The sequence below is a fragment of the Heptranchias perlo genome, chromosome 24 (assembly GCF_035084215.1).
Source record: "Heptranchias perlo isolate sHepPer1 chromosome 24, sHepPer1.hap1, whole genome shotgun sequence".
NCBI classification, from domain to species: Eukaryota; Metazoa; Chordata; class Chondrichthyes; order Hexanchiformes; family Hexanchidae; genus Heptranchias; species Heptranchias perlo.
Window position 1 is genome coordinate 17,473,775 of NC_090348.1, and position 17,157 is coordinate 17,490,931.

Sequence of the window (17,157 nt, forward strand, 5' to 3'; positions counted from 1 at the left end):
ATTTGTTGTACCCGCAATCTCCGTTTCTAATGTCAGTTGACAGAATTGAACAGAATGGCTTCAGTATTGCTGATCTTAAGTTGGAGAAAGTTCTTGCTTGTCTATGACTTGATGTTGGACTAACAGTAAAGTAGCAGTAAAGGTGGAAATTCTAAATGAATCAGTAGGAAATGGTTTGGCATTTCAGTGAAATGTGTCAATTCTGTATTATTCTTCAAATATATCAATTCAAAAAGTCCCCGCAGAATAACAGCAGAATAACAGCACAAAGCTTCACATGCTACTTTTGCTTTCAGAGCTCTCTTATACCAAGTCATCAACTGGAACTCTAGAATTAACTGTTACCTTCTGAATCCGTGCTGATGGAACACGCATTAGTGCACAGGAAAGCTGTAGGTCTGCCCTTTCACATCCTGCAACCACTGGGATCAATTTTAGACACATCAACCCTTGTTACAGTTGTCCTCAGCTTCCCCTCCTTTGTTATATCACCTAATAAATATAATACAAGTTTCACTGCATTTTGTCTTATCATATTAAACATTCTTGAGTACGGTTATAATCATGAAACAGCTCAATGCCTTTACAGACAGAATGTGGATATGCTGGTGATGGACTGGGGTTGACAAATGTAAGGAATCTTACAACAACAGGTTATAGTCCAACTGTTTTATTTGAAAATCACAAGCTTTCGGAGGCTTTCTCCTTCGTCAGGTGAGCAAGTGTGGAATTCCATGGACGATTACCGCATTTATATTCAGAGAACAATACCTGGTGATTACAGACAATCTTTCCAACTGCCCGTTGTCAAGGCAATCAAAGTGTTCAGACAGAGTGATGTTACCTACAGGACCACCGAATACACAAACGGCCAGAACAAAAAAGACAGAGAGAGAGAGAGAGAAACATCCGAAAGGAAGAGAAAGACAGAGAATGACCCGTTGTGTTAAAAACAGATAACTTTTTTTCGCTGGTGGAGTTACGTGTAGCGTGACATGAACCCAAGATCCCGGTTGAGGCCGTCCTCATGGGTGCGGAACTTGGCTATCAATTTCTGTTCGACGATTTTGCGTTGTCGTGTGTCTCGAAGGCCGCCTTGGAGAACGCTTACCCGAAGATCGGTGGCTGAATGTCCTTGACTGCTGAAGTGTTCCCCGACTGGGAGGGAACCCTCCTGTCTGGCGATTGTTGTGCGGTGTCCGTTCATCCGTTATCGCAGTGTCTGCATGGTCTCGCCAATGTATCATGCTCCGGGGCATCCTTTCCTGCAACGTATGAGGTAGACAACGTTAGCCGAGTCACAGGAGTATGAACCATGTACCTGGTGGGTGGTGTCCTCTCGTGTGATGGTGGTGTCTGTGTCGATGATCTGGCATGTCTTGCAGAGGTTGCCGTGGCAGGGTTGTGTGGTGTCGTGGACGCTGTTCTCCTGAAAGCTGGGTAATTTGCTGCGAACGATGGTCTGTTTGAGGTTGGGTGGCTGTTTGAAGGTGAGTAGTGGAGGTGTGGGGATGGCCTTAGCGAGGTGTTCGTCGTCATCGATGACATGTTGAAGGCTGCGGAGAACATGGCGTAGTTTCTCCGCTCCGGGGAAGTACTGGACGACGAAGGGTACTCTGTTGGTTGCGTCCCGTGTTAGTCTTCTGAGAAGGTCTATGCGATTTTTCGCTGTGGCCCGATGTGCCCATCAAAGACGGGCACCTCAGCACCTCACTCTACCGCAAGCCCACGGACAACCTCACGATGCTCCACTTTTCCAGCTCCCACCCTAACCACGTCAAAGAGGCCATCCCCTATGGGCAGGCCCTGCGAATACACAGGATCTGCTCAGACGAGGAGGAACGCGATGGATACCTACAGACGCTGAAAGACGCCCTAGTAAGAACGGGATATGACGCTTGACTCGTCAATCGACAGTTCCGACGGGCCACCGCGAAAAATCGCATAGACCTCCTCAGAAGACGAACACTGAATATGAATGCGGTAATCTTCCATGGAATCTCATACTTGCTCACCTGACGAAGGAGAAAGCTTCCGAAAGCTTGTGATTTTCAAATAAAACAGTTGGACTATAACCTGGTGTTGTAAGATTCCTTACATTTACAGACAGAGACAGCACACAGTACCAACATGTTTCTGGATGGTTTGAAACATCCTGGATTTTGCAGAAGAAATTGCCTCCACGAATTATCACTGTTCTCATTGAACTATGGTGGGCCAGCTGACATTTGCAACCAGCATTGTAGAATAATAGCAGTCTTATTGGCATCAAGTGGCATTAGGTGCAACAATGTCATTTTTGCAGGGATTCCCATGCATGTTTATTGTCATGATAAACCTTTATAAAACACTGGTTCGGCCACAACTGGAGTATTGTGTCCAGTTCTGGGCACCGTACTTTAGGAAGGATGTGAAGGCCTTACAGAGGGTGCAGAAGAGATTTACTAGAATGATTCCAGGGCTGAGGGACTTTAGTTACGTGGATAGACAGGAGAAGCTGGGGTTGCTCTCCTTGGAACAGAGATGGTTGCAAGGAGATTTGATAGAGATATTCAAAATCATGAAGGGTCTAGACAGAGTAGATAGAGAGAAACTGTTCCCATTGGCGGAAGGGTCAAGAACCAGAGGACATAGATTTAAGGTGGTTGGCAAAAGAACCAAAGGTGACAGAAGGAAAAACTTTTTTACACAGCGAGTGGTTAGGATCTGGAATGCACTGCCCGAGGGGGTGGTGGAGGCAGGTTCAATCATGGCCTTCGAAAGGGAACTGGATAAGTACTTGAAAGGAAAAAATTTGCAGGGCCACGGGGATAAGGTGGGGCAGTGGGACTAGCTGGATTGCTCTTGGATAGAGCTGGCGCGGACTGAGTGGGCCAAATGGCCTCCTTCCGTGCTGTAACCTTTCTATGATTCTTTAATTCTATTATGTACATATCAAAGAACAGCTCGGATACCAGTCTTTAAAGTTACTGTGAGCAAATACAACAAAACAACAAATGGCATTTGTACAGCACCTTCAGCACAGTAAAACGTCCCAAGATGCTTCACAGGAGCGATACCAACAAAATTTGACAGCGAGCCACATAAGGAGATATTGAGACAGGTGACCAAAATCTTGGTCACAGAGGTAGGTTTTAAGGAGCGTCTTAAAGGAGGAGAGAGAGGTAGAGAGGCGGTGAGGTTTAGGGAGGGAATTCCAGAGCTTAGGGCCTAGGCAGCTGAAAGCAGGGCCGCCAATGGTGAAGCAATGAAAATTGGGAATGTGCAAGAGGCCAGAATTGGAGGAGCACAGAGATTTTGGTGGGTTGTAGGGCTGGAGGAGGTTACAGAGATAGGGAGGGGCGAGGCCATGGAGGGATTTGAAAACAAGGATGAGAATTTTAAAATCGAGGCGTCCCCTAACTGGGGAGCCAATGTAGGTCAGCAAGGACAGAGGTGATGGGTGAACAGGACTTGATGGGAGTTAGGATACAGCAGAAGAGTTTTGGATGAGCTCAAATTTACGGAGGGTGCAAGGTGGGAGGCCGGCCAGGAGAGCATTGGAATAGTCGAGTCTAGAGGTAACAAAGGCATCGTTGAGGGTTTCAGTAGCAAATGAGCCGTGGCAGAGGCAGCGACGGATGATGTTACGGAGATGGAAGTAGGCAGTCTTGGTGATGGAGCCTCTATCTCTTTCTCTGCAACCTCCTCCGGCCCTACACCTTTCCCAGTACTTTCCATTCCTCCGGCTCTGGCCTGTTGTGAATCCCTACCTCCAGTTCATCATTGGCAGCTGTAGTTTCAGCCGCCTATTCCTCACACTCTGGAATTCCAACCCTAAACCCCTTTGCCTTTCCACCTACCTCTTCGACCAAGCTTTTGGTCACCCCATCTACTATCTCCTTATTTGGCTTGGCGTCCATTTTTGTCTTTTTATGCCTCTGTGAAGCCCCTTGGGACATTCTTCGACGTAAACGTAAGTTATTGATTTTTCTCCACCTATTCCCCCCATTGTAGTGCATTAATATTCCAGGGAGTCAACCTGATCCTGATCCGTAAGGCATAATACCACATAAGGTGATGTGATGGATTCACTCCCGAAAACTCAGGGGGAACTCAGGCACTCAGCTAAGCTCAGGAACAAATAGGACGCCAAGTTTGCGAAGAGTCTGGTTCAGCCTGAGACAGTGGCCAGGGAGAGGGATGGAATCAAATACAGGAATTTGAACAGTACATTAGAAAAGCATGTTTTTATCGTGCACCTGAAGTAATAAACCATGTAAACAATGAGATTGTTTAAGCTGCGTGGCTAATCATATTGAACAATACGCAGTATTGTTACAGGCACTCTGACCTAATTATTGCTTTGTGTTTCTCCATAAACAGGATTGCATTTCTTAGCTCCCCCATATGCCTGGAGCCTGAAGTACGCTATATCGTGGAGATTTACTTCAATCGGTTTCCTGCTCCTAACAGGCAGCCCAGCAATCACATCTTGATTGATTCTGTAAGTGCAGAGCTAGATCTTCTTGTTATTGCACTTTGTGTGTATTCATGAAGTGGCAACATCATAGCACTGGCTGTTTTTAAATTCTGATGATGTTGAAAATGTTACCAGGAGACACTGATTACGGAAGGGGTGACTAGGTTATACACATAGTAAACATGTGTTATATTATCCAATTACCTTTATAATTGGGCTTCCTTAAGCAGTACATTGGAGCCCGGTGAAATGATTTTTGGCAAAATCAATTAGCTCTTAAGGTCAATCTGTTAGATTGCTTAATCTCAGAGATTCAAGGTTGTCATATATTTATATATATATATAACACACAAAAAAAGTGGAAAATCAGGAATTTGTCTTTGCCATTAGGTTAGTAGAGACAGTAGTTCATGACATGTAATATTAACTGATAGTGAGAGGAAACCTTTAGGTTTCACACAACTTGCTTATCAATTTAACCTAGAAATTGCTATTCTCAGTACTAATAGATACTTGTTTAGTGTATTTCATTGTCTATTTTAACTGAGGGGTTAGCTCATTTTAATGCCTCCGTAAAAATAGCAGATAGGAATTTCGGACAAACACATCGCTGTTGGATGGTATCTGGTCACATTCCATTTTTTACATGAATTTCTTTTTTTAATGTTAATTTCTGGGATTTTTACCACATTTTTGAGAACCACAGTCTATGATTTAGTCAATTTTCCATGACAATCGCAAACCAGTGGCCATGACCAGCATTTTTACTATTCATATACACAGTACACAGAGTGTGGCATTAGAAATATCAATACTGTAATTGGCACAGTTGAAGTTCAATAAAAATAATACATTTCAGCATTTTTTTTTCATTCTCGGGTTATGGGTGTCACTGGCAAGGCCTTGTAGGTGGTGGAGAGGATTTGGGTAGTCAGCAGACGAGCCACTCATCGCAGAATACCCAGCCTCTGACCTGCTCTTGTAGCTATGGCATTTATGTGGTTGGTCCAGTTGCATTTCTGTGTCAGTGGTGACACAGGATGTTGATGGTGGGGGATTCAGCGATGGTAATGTCATTGAATGACATGGGGGTGGTTAAGCTCCCTCTTGTTGGAGATGGTCATTGCCTGGCAGTTGTATGGCACAAATGTTACTTGCCACTTATCAGCCCAAGCCTGGATGTTGTTCAGGTCTTGCTGCATGCGGGCATGGACTGCTTCATGATATGAAGAATTCAAATGGAGCTGAATACTGTACAATCATCAGCAAACAGCCCCATTTCTGACCTTATGATGGAGGGAAGATCATTGATGAAGCAGCTGAAGATAGTTGTGCCTAGAACGCTGCTCTGAGGAACTCCTGCAGCGATGTCCTGTGACTGAGATGATTGGCCTCCAGCAACCACAACCATCTTCCTTGGTGCCAAGTATGACTCCAGCCACTGAAGAGTACTGTCATGGGATTTTTCCCTATTATTTGGATTAGTGCCATGGGATCTTTATTGCTAACCAGGATAGGTAGACAGAATCTCTCTAACACTGCACTGGGGTCTCCATGTTATGTTAGGGCTCAGTTCCCTACAAAGGTATGAGGAGTGAGTTGGCTATAATAGATTGGGAAGCTTCATTAAAAGGCATGATGGTGGATAGGCAATGGCTAACATTTAAGGAACGAATGCATGAATTGCAACAATTATACATTCCTTTCTGGCGCAAAAACACAAAAGGAAAAGTGGCCCAACCATGGCTAACAAAATAAATTAAGGATAGTATTAGATCCAAAGAGGAGTCATGTAAAGAAAAGATTAATGAAGACAAATGTAGGTCCCTTACAGTCAGAAACAGGAGAATTTATGATGGGGAACAAGGAAATGGCACAGCAATTAAACAAATACTTTGGTTCTGTCTTCACAGAAGAGGACACAAATAACTTCCCAGAAATGCTAGGGAACCAAGGGACTAGTGAGAAGGAAGAATTAAAGGAAATGAGTATTAGTAAAAAAAATAGTGGTGGAGAAATTACTGGGACTGAAAGCCGATAAATCCCCAAGGCCTGATAATCTGCATCCCAGAGTACTAAAAGAGGTAGCCATGGAAATAGTGGATGCATTAGTTGTCATCTTCCAAAATTCTATAGATTATGGAACAATTCCTGCAGATTGGAGGGTGGCAAATGTAACCCCACTATTTAAAAAAGGAGGGAGAGAAAACAGGGAACGACAGACCGGTTAGCCTAACATCAGTAGTAGAGAAAATGCTAGAGTCTATTATAAAGGATGTGATAACAGGACACTTAGAAAATATCAATGGGATTAGACAAAGTCAACATGGATTTATGAAAGGGAAATCATGTTTGACAAACCTACTGGAGTTTTTTGAGGATGTAACTGATAGAATAGACAAGGGAGAACCAGTGGATGTACTGTACTTGGATTTTCAGAAGGCCTTGATAAAGTCCCACATAAGAGGTTAGTATGCAAAATTAAAGCACATGGGATTGGTGGTAATATACTGGCATGGATTGAAAATTGGTTAACAGACAGGAAACAGAGAGTAGGAATAAACGGTCTTTTTCCGGGTGGCAGGCAGTGACTAGTGGGGTACCGCAGGGATCAGTGCTTGGGCCCCAGCTATTCACAATATTTATTAATGATTTGGATGAGGGAACCAAATGTAATATTTCCAAGTTTGCTGACGACACAAAACTAGGTGGGATCGTGAGTTGTGAAGAGGGTGCAAAGAGGCTTCAAGGTGACTTAGACAAGTTGAGTGAGTGGGCAAATACATGGCAGATGCAGTATAATGTGGTTAAATGTGAAGTTATCCACTTCGGAAGGAAAAACAGAAAGGCAGAGTATTATTTAAATGGTGATAGATTGGGAAATGTTGATGTACAAAGGGACCTGGGTGTCCTTGTACACCGGTCACTGAAAGCCAACATGCAGGTGCAGCAAGCAGTTAGGAAGGCAAATGGTATGTTGGCCTTCATTGCAAGAGGATTTGAGTACAGGAGCAAGGATGTCTTACTGCAGTTATACAGGGCCTTGGTGAGACCACACCTGGAGTATTGTGTGCAGTTTTGGTCTCGTTACCTAAGAAAGGATATACTTGTCATAGAGGGAGTGCAGTGAAGGTTCACCCGACTGATTCCTGGGAATGGCAGGACTGTCATATGAGGAGAGTTTGGGTCGTCTCGGCCCTGTACTTACTAGAGTTTAGAAGAATGAGAGGGGATCTTATTGAAACATATAAAATTCTGACAGGACTAGACAGATTGGATGCAGGGAGAATGTTTCCCCTGGCTGGGGGCTCCAGAACAAGGGGTCACAGTCTCAGGATACGGGGCAGGACATTTCTAGACACAAAAGGCATCAAGGGGTATGGGGAGAGAGCGGGAATATGGTATTGAGATAGAGGATCAGCCATGATCATAGTGAATGGCGGTGCAGGCTCCTGCTCCTATTTTCTATGTTTTCCCTCAGACCTGCTCCACAAATCACTGAGCACTTTTGATTAATGAAGAGATTTTTTTTTCTTTTGCCATTAGCTGGGTCTGATTCCAAGGATTAACTCTCTGGTGGATTTCTGCAGTCAAACAGATTTGGATGAGTACAGACGATATCAATGTGTTGAGGTTGCCTCTCAAGTGGGGCCCCAGACCATACCAGAAGTGTGTGAGAGACTCATAGCCAGCATGTCTGCTCGGATCCACAATGGAGCCGTTGGTGAGTACAAGAGGCTCTGAGGAAGAAACTGGCACTGTACAAGTTCTAGATGCTACAATGGAAACAAAACCATTGATTTATTTAAAGATATTTACTGCACCACATGACATGCGCTGAACTGGCAAATTCAGCTCAAAAGATGGCCATACCAAGTCAATACTGACATATTCAAGCACAGAAATGACCTGATCAGCATCCAGCGCTACTCCAGATGCTGCTCAGTAGGAATCCCCATGAAGTCTCTCATTGATATTTCCTTAATTGACAATGGTAGCCAAGTTCCTGCACAGAGAGACACAAAATAGCAGCTTTTTGAGGGGCTGAACTACAATAACATGTCTACATAATCGCAGTTTGTATTTATGAGGAATTCATGAAACATTAAACTGCAAAACCATGGCTGTTCCTGGAAAACATTTTGTTTGAATACCATGCAAACAGCATTTCCTGACAATTTGGAGAATTACATTGAACAATTTACATATCTGAATAACCTTGGTGAAAAATGTCAGCACTCCACTGTATATTTATAAAAAGTCAAATTAGCTGATAAATTAAAGTTTAGAATGCACAGCCCCCACCCAATCAATTAGCAGATAAAGGTACGGGTTGGAATAACATTTAATCATACAGAGCAGAAGGTGTGAAGTTCAGTCCAAGGTCTGTGCTGAGTTAGTCAATCTCAGCCAGGCCAGCGATCCAGGTGCTACTGGACTAGGGTGGGGTAAATTTTCATGAAACATTAAACTGCAAAACCATGGCTGTTCCTGGAAAACATTTTGTTTGAATACCATGCAAACAGCATTTCCTGACAATTTGGAGAATTACATTGAACAATTTACATATCTGAATAACCTTGGTGAAAAATGTCAGCACTCCACTGTATATTTATAAAAAGTCAAATTAGCTGATAAATTAAAGTTTAGAATGCACAGCCCCCACCCAATCAATTAGCAGATAAAGGTACGGGTTGGTATAACATTTAATCATACAGAGCAGAAGGTGTGAAGTTCAGTCCAAGGTCTGTGCTGAGTTAGTCAATCTCAGCCAGGCCAGCGATCCAGGTGCTACTGGACTAGGGTGGGGTAAATTAGCCATGATTCTCATTCTTAATCTCTGTTCAGTAAATCCAGCCGGAAAATGTGCACGCGTGAATAATTGGCAAAGGCAGGATCAGGCTTGGCTATGTAGCCAACCACTGACACTCACTATCTAAGCTCATACATGAAAAATGGGCACAGTGGTGAGGTACCAGAGGACGACAGGCAGCCGCGGTTCCATACCCAGCAACACTCATTGGTAATTTTAACCTAACTCGCCAGGTGGGAAACCCACGGGATCAGGTGGAAAATCGGCTTTCCACTTTGCCCAATATTACTGTCCATTGACTTCAGTGGAGAGTAAAACGGGTACGGTGTAAATCCAGCATCGTACCCGATCCAGTCAATTTCCCAAAGAACAGGTTAGGTTAAAATTGACCCCAGTGCTTCAGGAAGAGGTGAGAAAAGGAGGGAAATTTGGTGGGGGGGGGTGGTGGGGGGGGGGGGGAGGAACAATTTAACGCATTAACAACGTAAAGTGCTACAATTTGGTCTGAATTTTCTGATTTCGGGCGTAATATAATTGAGTTCTGCATTCCGTAGTTGTAATAGTTGTGATCATTTCCTGCTAACTGAATGGAGTTCCTTACATATATCCCCCAGCCTGCCGCTGTAATCCTCAGGGGTCTGTCAGTCCCATCTGTAATAAGTTTGACGGTCAGTGCCAGTGTAAGCCTGGTGCGATTGGACGATGCTGTGACTCCTGTGCACCAGGATTATATGGATTTGGTGCCAACGGTTGTTCAGGTAAGTCAGTCACTATCACAGTGTGAGTGGGCAGGGTTAAGAAAAAGGCAAGTATGATCAATTTTTAAAAGTTATTTGATTGTATATGGTATGCACAGATGCTTATTTAAATCTATTGAAACATATGGTCATCGAATGAAGTGTTTGAATGCAAACTTTTTCTTGCTTTAGCTTGTTCCGCATACAATACTGCTAAAATTATTAAAATAAGATCAAACGAAGCTTCCTTTAACTATTCAAACTGCTTCCAACTTGCAGGTATTTCCTGTATTGACAAAGATCAGCTCTAACCATAATGATATTTTCATTGTTCTTCTTGTATTATAATAAATATGGCTTTGCATTTTTCATTTCTTTTAATATTGGCCAATTATACTGATACAGTTTCTCTAAGGTAACAGCTGTTTAGCGGCAATTCGTCTGTGTGATTTCAGGGAATGCAACTGACATTGCTTTCTGTGAAATTAAAACATGCTTTACACCGGGCATTGTGTGGTACTTTCTTGTGGACACAACCCAATTGCTATCAGTGGGCGCTAAATTAGGCCGTGTAGCACCTGTTGTTTCGGCGCTACACAGCCTCTCTGACATCCAAGATGGCATCTTGGCTGCGCACGCACGTTTCCAGCATGACTTGCGCCGGACGCCATCTTGGTACAAGAGTTAACCCATGCACAAATACCGAACACCGGAAGCATATAAAGTAGGGAGAAAATGGATACAATTAGTGTGCAACACTGATTTAAAGTGACAGACACCATTTTGGGACTTAATGCTCAACTCAACGCACAGTCTTAACTCCGACCATCTGAACGTGTCTTAGAATGCCTGGAGGACCCCCACCAGTGTTATTTAAAGGGACCATACAGAATTTACAGGTTAGTGGCTGGATTATTGCTTCTAGCTGCAGAGACATTTGTAACTGTTTCCTATACTTGAATAATAGGACTAGAGGACATGGCCTAACATTTAGAGCCAGGACGTGCAGGAGTGAAGTTAGGAAATGCTTCTACACGCAAAGGGTGGGAAGAGTTTGGAACGCTTTTCTACAAACGGCAGTTGATGCTAGCTCAATTGTGAATTCTAAATCTGAGATTGATAGTTTTCTGTCAACGAAGGGTATTAAGGGATATGAGGCTAAGGCGGGTACATGGAGTTAGGTCACAGGTCCACCATGATCTCATTGAATGGCACAACAGGCTCAAGGGGCTAAATGTCACTGCCACTTGCTGCCTCCTGATATGCGCCACCTTCTCCTGCAAGAAAGCGGGATGTGTGTCTGGGTAATGTGCCTGTCATGGTTGAATAGCTGCCTGTGTGTGTTGCCTGTGAGTTGCAGGTGGGTGGCTTGCAACAGTGGTAATGTGTAAGGGTGAGAGGAAGCATCTGATTGGAAGAGTTGAGTACTGATGGAAAGAGTTTGTTGGTATGTGGGTGATAGGGGTGTAGTGCGTGGAGCAGTGGATGTGGCTGGTGGTGTAGTTGGTAGGAGATGCCGCTTGACAGTTGACCTCACTCACCTTGACCACTCATGTCAAAGCATTGAAGTTCTCCCTGCACTGCATCCACATTCACGATGCTGTGCGCCTGGCATTGACTTCGTCCCCCATTGCCTCCCCCTGTCTTTTGGGTATATGTCTGGAGGGCCTCTTGCCACCGCCACCCACCCCACCCCACTGCAGATATAGGATGTCCCTCCTTCTGTGCACCTCTTATGCCAAAGTCTCTAATGCATCAGCAGAGAACCTTGGTACGCGCAATCTCACAGGCCTGGTACAAACTCAGATAGGCAGATTGGTGAGGTCTGGCATGCATATTGGAGGATGTGGGATTTAGTAGTGCGCAACCTTTATTCAATGTTTTAACATAACTCATCTGTTTGTAAACATAGGGACGGGAGTTGCATCTGTGTTTCGCATGTATGATGTCTGAGCTCCGTTCAGACTCCATGCAGTCAGTAGATTGTTATTTTCAGAAAATAACAGGTACCAGCTACCTTTAAGAGATTTTTAAAAGATAGCCTGCCTTTAAGAGATTGGGGCTCCACCTGCTGGTGAAAAGTGTGAATTGCATTGAATCCTCATGTCAACGCTGACTCGGAACGCTGCTTGAAGGTGAAAGTCTTGTCCTGTCTGCGCAGGGGCCATTGGGCACAGGGTAATAGCGGATCACACTACCCGCGCCCAAAAATAGGCCCTATCCAATTTTTCTTTCCCATAGTTTGGTGTATTTCATTTTCCATTAATCCTCTATAGAATGTTACTTTCTATACTCCCTAAATTATCATGATGGTGCATCACTACTTATCTAAGTAAACCTGAGTCTAAACCTGAATACAAACCTGCGCTTTGCTTGATTTGAGAAATTTACCCCTTATCTATTCTTTTACCTTGGAATTTGTTATTATGTGTCCTCTTTTGTCCTTGTGCCACTGTCAAATCTGATTCTTTACTTGTAACTGTAACATATGCTGCAAATATGGGTCATAAACTGCAATTTCAAAAATACACTTTAATTTGTTGTCTCAGTGAATAATTGATTAGGTGTACTCAATTGATCCTATGAGGTGAAGTAAGAAAGCACACAGATCTTTTCAGTGGGCTGTTATTACCTTCATGTTCTGACAGGTGCTGTAATTCTTTTTCTCTGGAGTACACTGTGTGTATATTGATCTGGGAACATTTTGTGCTCAAGTATTAACAAGCATGTATTTCAAACACCATGTGCTCGTCTCTTTTCCTGAAAGGCAAACTCCAGGACACTGCCTTTGTTTACCTTTTCCATTTGTTTACAGCCCAATTATGCATTAATGTAAAATGTGCTGAAATGCATCATTGCAAGAGGAAAATAAACATGATAATTCTGGCTCCTGATACTTTCCCAAACAAACAAAAAATTCTGTTTTAATTCATAAAGATAATTTTAAAATAATTTAAGTTTGAGAATGATTTTGAGCAAGTTCATTGTCTCTTTATGCTGAAACATTTTTCATAGTGATCCATTGACCCCTCCACATCACAAGCCTCCACTGTGTCCTCTTTCTGATACTGTACTGGTACTGCTGCTACTGCCAGTGTTTTCCTAGGTTATCTGGAGGTTCCACAATATATCAGCTCTCAGACTTCCTCAAAGCTGTACCCATCCATTGGCAGAAGTCAATTGTTTTCCTCATCAGCCTATGAACACAGTTCAGTGGAAGCATGCTGTGTTGGAAGAGGCCATTACCAATAATCACATGAAAAATACATTCTTTGGCATAACCCATTTTTCACTCCTGCAGCTCAAAACATGCAACATGTCCTCTCTCACTTGAAATTGCTAATGTCACAAACGAGATCTTTGGGGAAATTTTTCTCTGTACATTATTCTTACATCTGTCCCTAGTACAGCACTCTTTTTTTATATAAAATTAACTCGCAACATGAATTAAAAATCAATGCTGGCAGCTAGGTATTGTTTAAAACTCACCAAGTCTTTGATGTAGAAACTAATTTTAGGGCGTCTGAAATGTTACTGTGAGAAAATAAAACTTGCCCTTCCTTATCATTTCTTACAGCAGTAACTCCTGCTAAACGTCAATGTTTGTATTGTCCTTGAACAGAATGTGAAGTAGTGACCTGGGCTTTCACCGAGTTCAGCGTATCTGGTGTCTTTGACAAATAAGCAGCTTAGTTCCGTGATTTCTGTCAGACCAGCGGCCTTGCGGTTTAGCCACATTAAAGTGATCCTAATGCCGTTGTGACTTAAAAAGAAAATGACAATGTTAGCAGCTTTAAGAATTTGAAATGAAATATTATTGTTGGTAGAACAAGGTACTGAAAGAGTCTTTTAATCTGAGGTGTTAGCTCTTGCCCTTGTGTGCTGCTTTTTTATCCATTGATCGGAATTTAATACAACTTTGTGTTTGTTAAACTTTCCTCTTCCAGCCTGTTATTGTGACCGTCAAGGATCCGTTGATTCAATCTGCGATCAGCGAGCTGGACAATGTGGTTGCCGTAGAGATATCGTTGGCCGTGCCTGTGATCACTGTCGACCTGGATATTATGGATTCCCTACTTGTCGGCCGTGTCAGTGTAATGGCTATTCTGAGCATTGTGATCCTCAGACAGGTGCATGTCAGAACTGTAGAGCATTTACCACCGGAAATAACTGTGAGCGGTATGAACATTTTGTTCTTAATCATTAATAAAACATCAACAATGTTAACATTAATTATATATTATAAATACAAGGACTAATGTCAGCTGTATCTGTTTGTAAGTGGATTGTTTTTGATGTGGTGGAAATCATAATTACATATGATGCCTTAGAACAGGAATAGTAGTGGTCAGTAAATGGTGCCTGCTATCAATATCATAAATGACACAAGACTGCCAGTCTCAGTGTGCTAATGTTGTGTGTCAAGCATATGCAATTAGTTGTTATTCTTCAGGTGCCAGGTTCAGGTTTCTTTGCATTACACCTGCACACTATCTGATAGATTGCTCTTATCTTGGCTGAAATTCTGATACATATGCCAAAAGGGACGGCTCTACTCCCAGCTGGACCAATTTCAATACTGATAACAAAATATTTTCACTTTTTCACAGTTAATTCTTATAATGCTGGATCTTTATGTCCTGTCCCCCGGCAGGATTTAGTGTGAATGCCTGAGCTTCTCCTCACAGTGAACACTGTGTCAGTAAAAGGTAGTCGTGCAGGATGAATTCAGCACATCATGTGTCCTGTTGGGCTGGGAGTCATGCTGCTAACATTCGCAAAGTTGTTTGCTGTTGGGATGTTTCTGTTTTAAGGCTATTCCAATTTCCTGGGAACATTAGCCCACCAGTACTGATAAATCAGTGTTAATTTTATTGTGATTATCCTTGCTCTGTGGCATATTGATAACCAAACTAATAAATATAGTAGGTGTTTTCAAATGTTCTTAATCATCAACCTTTAGGGATTTGTGATTTAAAACTGCATTTCTGTCTTTTCAGATGTAGTGAAGGTTACTATGGGAACCCAACTTTAAATGAACCTTGTCGTCCATGTCAGTGCCCTGACATTCCAAACCATGGACGCTACTTCGCTCATTCTTGTTATGAAGACCCTACAACTGTACAACTGGTTTGCAACTGCCTTGAAGGCTATACAGGTGTGAAGATTATTCATAGTGTGTTCTACCTAACAGAAGCTGACAACATGACAAGATAGTTTAATTGCCTTTAAAAGTCATCTTCTAAGTGACTTGTAAGGTGCATGTTTTCCTCTCCTGAATACGCTGACCCATTCGGAGTTCCACAGGTGCTTAGCACTCTCTGATGCCTTATCCAAGTGGCATTATTCACATGTAAGCCTAACCTTTAAGTATCAGAACACTATTTGGCCACAATTGAGCTGGACTCAAATGCCCACATGTGCACTTGCCAGCAAGAATCATTGATTAATGATCAAGAATAGGAATCCTGGCTGATATAAGTCTCCCTATCTCAAGGCACTGATGCCAATTGTAGCACCCGACCAACCCTTCAGGTGAGATCAGCTAATTGGAACTGGGCCTTCTGTCTAAATGGTTCAGTTACATACTGATCTTACCAAATATACGATTGGGTAGCTTCTGCAAGATACTTACCTTACAGTATTTCATCACTGATTCTACAGTCAGACCTACCTAGTACATATGTGATGAGTTTTGTCAGTTCTCAACTGGTTCATGAGATGGGATGCCTTGTGAGGTTACTTAGCATTTAAGAAAAATCTGGATACCACTTTATTTATGGCCAGCAAGTGTAGTTATGAAAGAGACTGTATTAACACAAAAAGTAAAGTTGGAGCTTGACGACTGTATCTGCCTTCCACTTGACAGAGATTCACATTGGTGTGAATAGCTATGAGGAGAAGGGAAATAGGAAATGGTCGAGTTCATAGTGTGGCTTATTATTAAGATATCATAATATAGATTTGCTGCAACAATGTTGGCAAAATAAGCCATACTCAGGGGTTACTGAGATAATGGGCCTGATTTTAGCAGGCCTGCGGGTTTCCGGCGGGTTGGGTTTCGGGTGCGTGGCCTCCGCGCCCGGTGAAATTAGTGGGTTGCCCGCGCGATCGTAGCAGGCAATCCACTAATTGGAATCACTTACCTGCTCCGCCGGGGTCTGCGCTGCTGGTCTGCGCGTCGGGCGGGCTGCGCATGCGCAGTACGATCTGTCAACTGGAGGCTCTCTAGTTAAAGGGGCAGTCCTCCACTGACAGATGCTGCAACCAATGGAACAAATTACAGCATGGAGCAGCCCAGGGGGAAGGCTGCTCCCAGGTTTAATGATGCCTCACTCCAGGTATCATGAGATGGGGTGAGGAGGAGGGGGAGGACAGAGATCTTCCACCCGGCGGGCGGGAGGAAGCGGCCTGCCTCTGCCACCAAGAAGGCCTGGCTCGAGGTGGCAGAGGGGCTCACCTGCGCCACCAACATATCGCCCACCTGCATACAGTGCAGGAGCCGCTCCAATGACCGCAATAGGTCAGCCACAGTGAGAACACGTAGTCTTTCCCCTACACTCCGTCTGCCACAACACTGCCCCCACCCCACATCTCCTTTGGCACCGCCAACACTACTCTGTCACATCACCCCTCATACCCACTCAAACCCCATCCTCATCTTACCTGCACCTACTCACCTCGCCAGTACTCACCCCGCCACTAACACGCAACCCAATCCTCATACAATCTCATGGCTCTATCCCATACTCACCCTCTCGTGCATCTCCCTCACGGCCAGCCTCACTCAACCTGCCACCACCTGTGCTGCAGCCACAGGGCATGCATCACATATGTGCAGTAGGCAGCGTAAGGCAAACGTGTCGTGAGCATGAAGGGGATGCACAAGGGTGTCTGAGGGTTTGCCATGGGTGTTACCTATATTGAATTTCAGAGCAACAAACATCACACATTATATTGGCACCACCACTGCCATGTCTCCGCGAATCCTGTCTGTTGTGTCCAATAATGCCCGCTCCTGGGTATCACTATGAGGACCCACCACTGATGCCACCCATTGTGTTACTGCCGAGTAGGTGCAGGTGTATTTGCAGGGCTCTTCCGCGCAGACGACTGAGAGACATCGGCGGTGTACCCGGCTGCAC

The 17,157-nt window shown here is 43.7% G+C and overlaps 1 protein-coding gene across 1 annotated transcript in view; it reads left to right on the forward strand.

The window, feature by feature from the left end:
• The window catches only part of lamb4 (laminin, beta 4), a 102,488-nt gene that overhangs the window by 53,183 nt on the left and 32,148 nt on the right, over positions 1–17,157 (forward strand). The window contains exons 18-22 of the mRNA XM_068004823.1: positions 4,366–4,486; positions 8,009–8,186; positions 9,890–10,033; positions 13,960–14,191; positions 15,013–15,170. Of these exons, the coding sequence (XP_067860924.1) occupies positions 4,366–4,486; positions 8,009–8,186; positions 9,890–10,033; positions 13,960–14,191; positions 15,013–15,170 (833 nt within the window). The remainder of the gene's footprint in view (positions 1–4,365; positions 4,487–8,008; positions 8,187–9,889; positions 10,034–13,959; positions 14,192–15,012; positions 15,171–17,157) is intronic.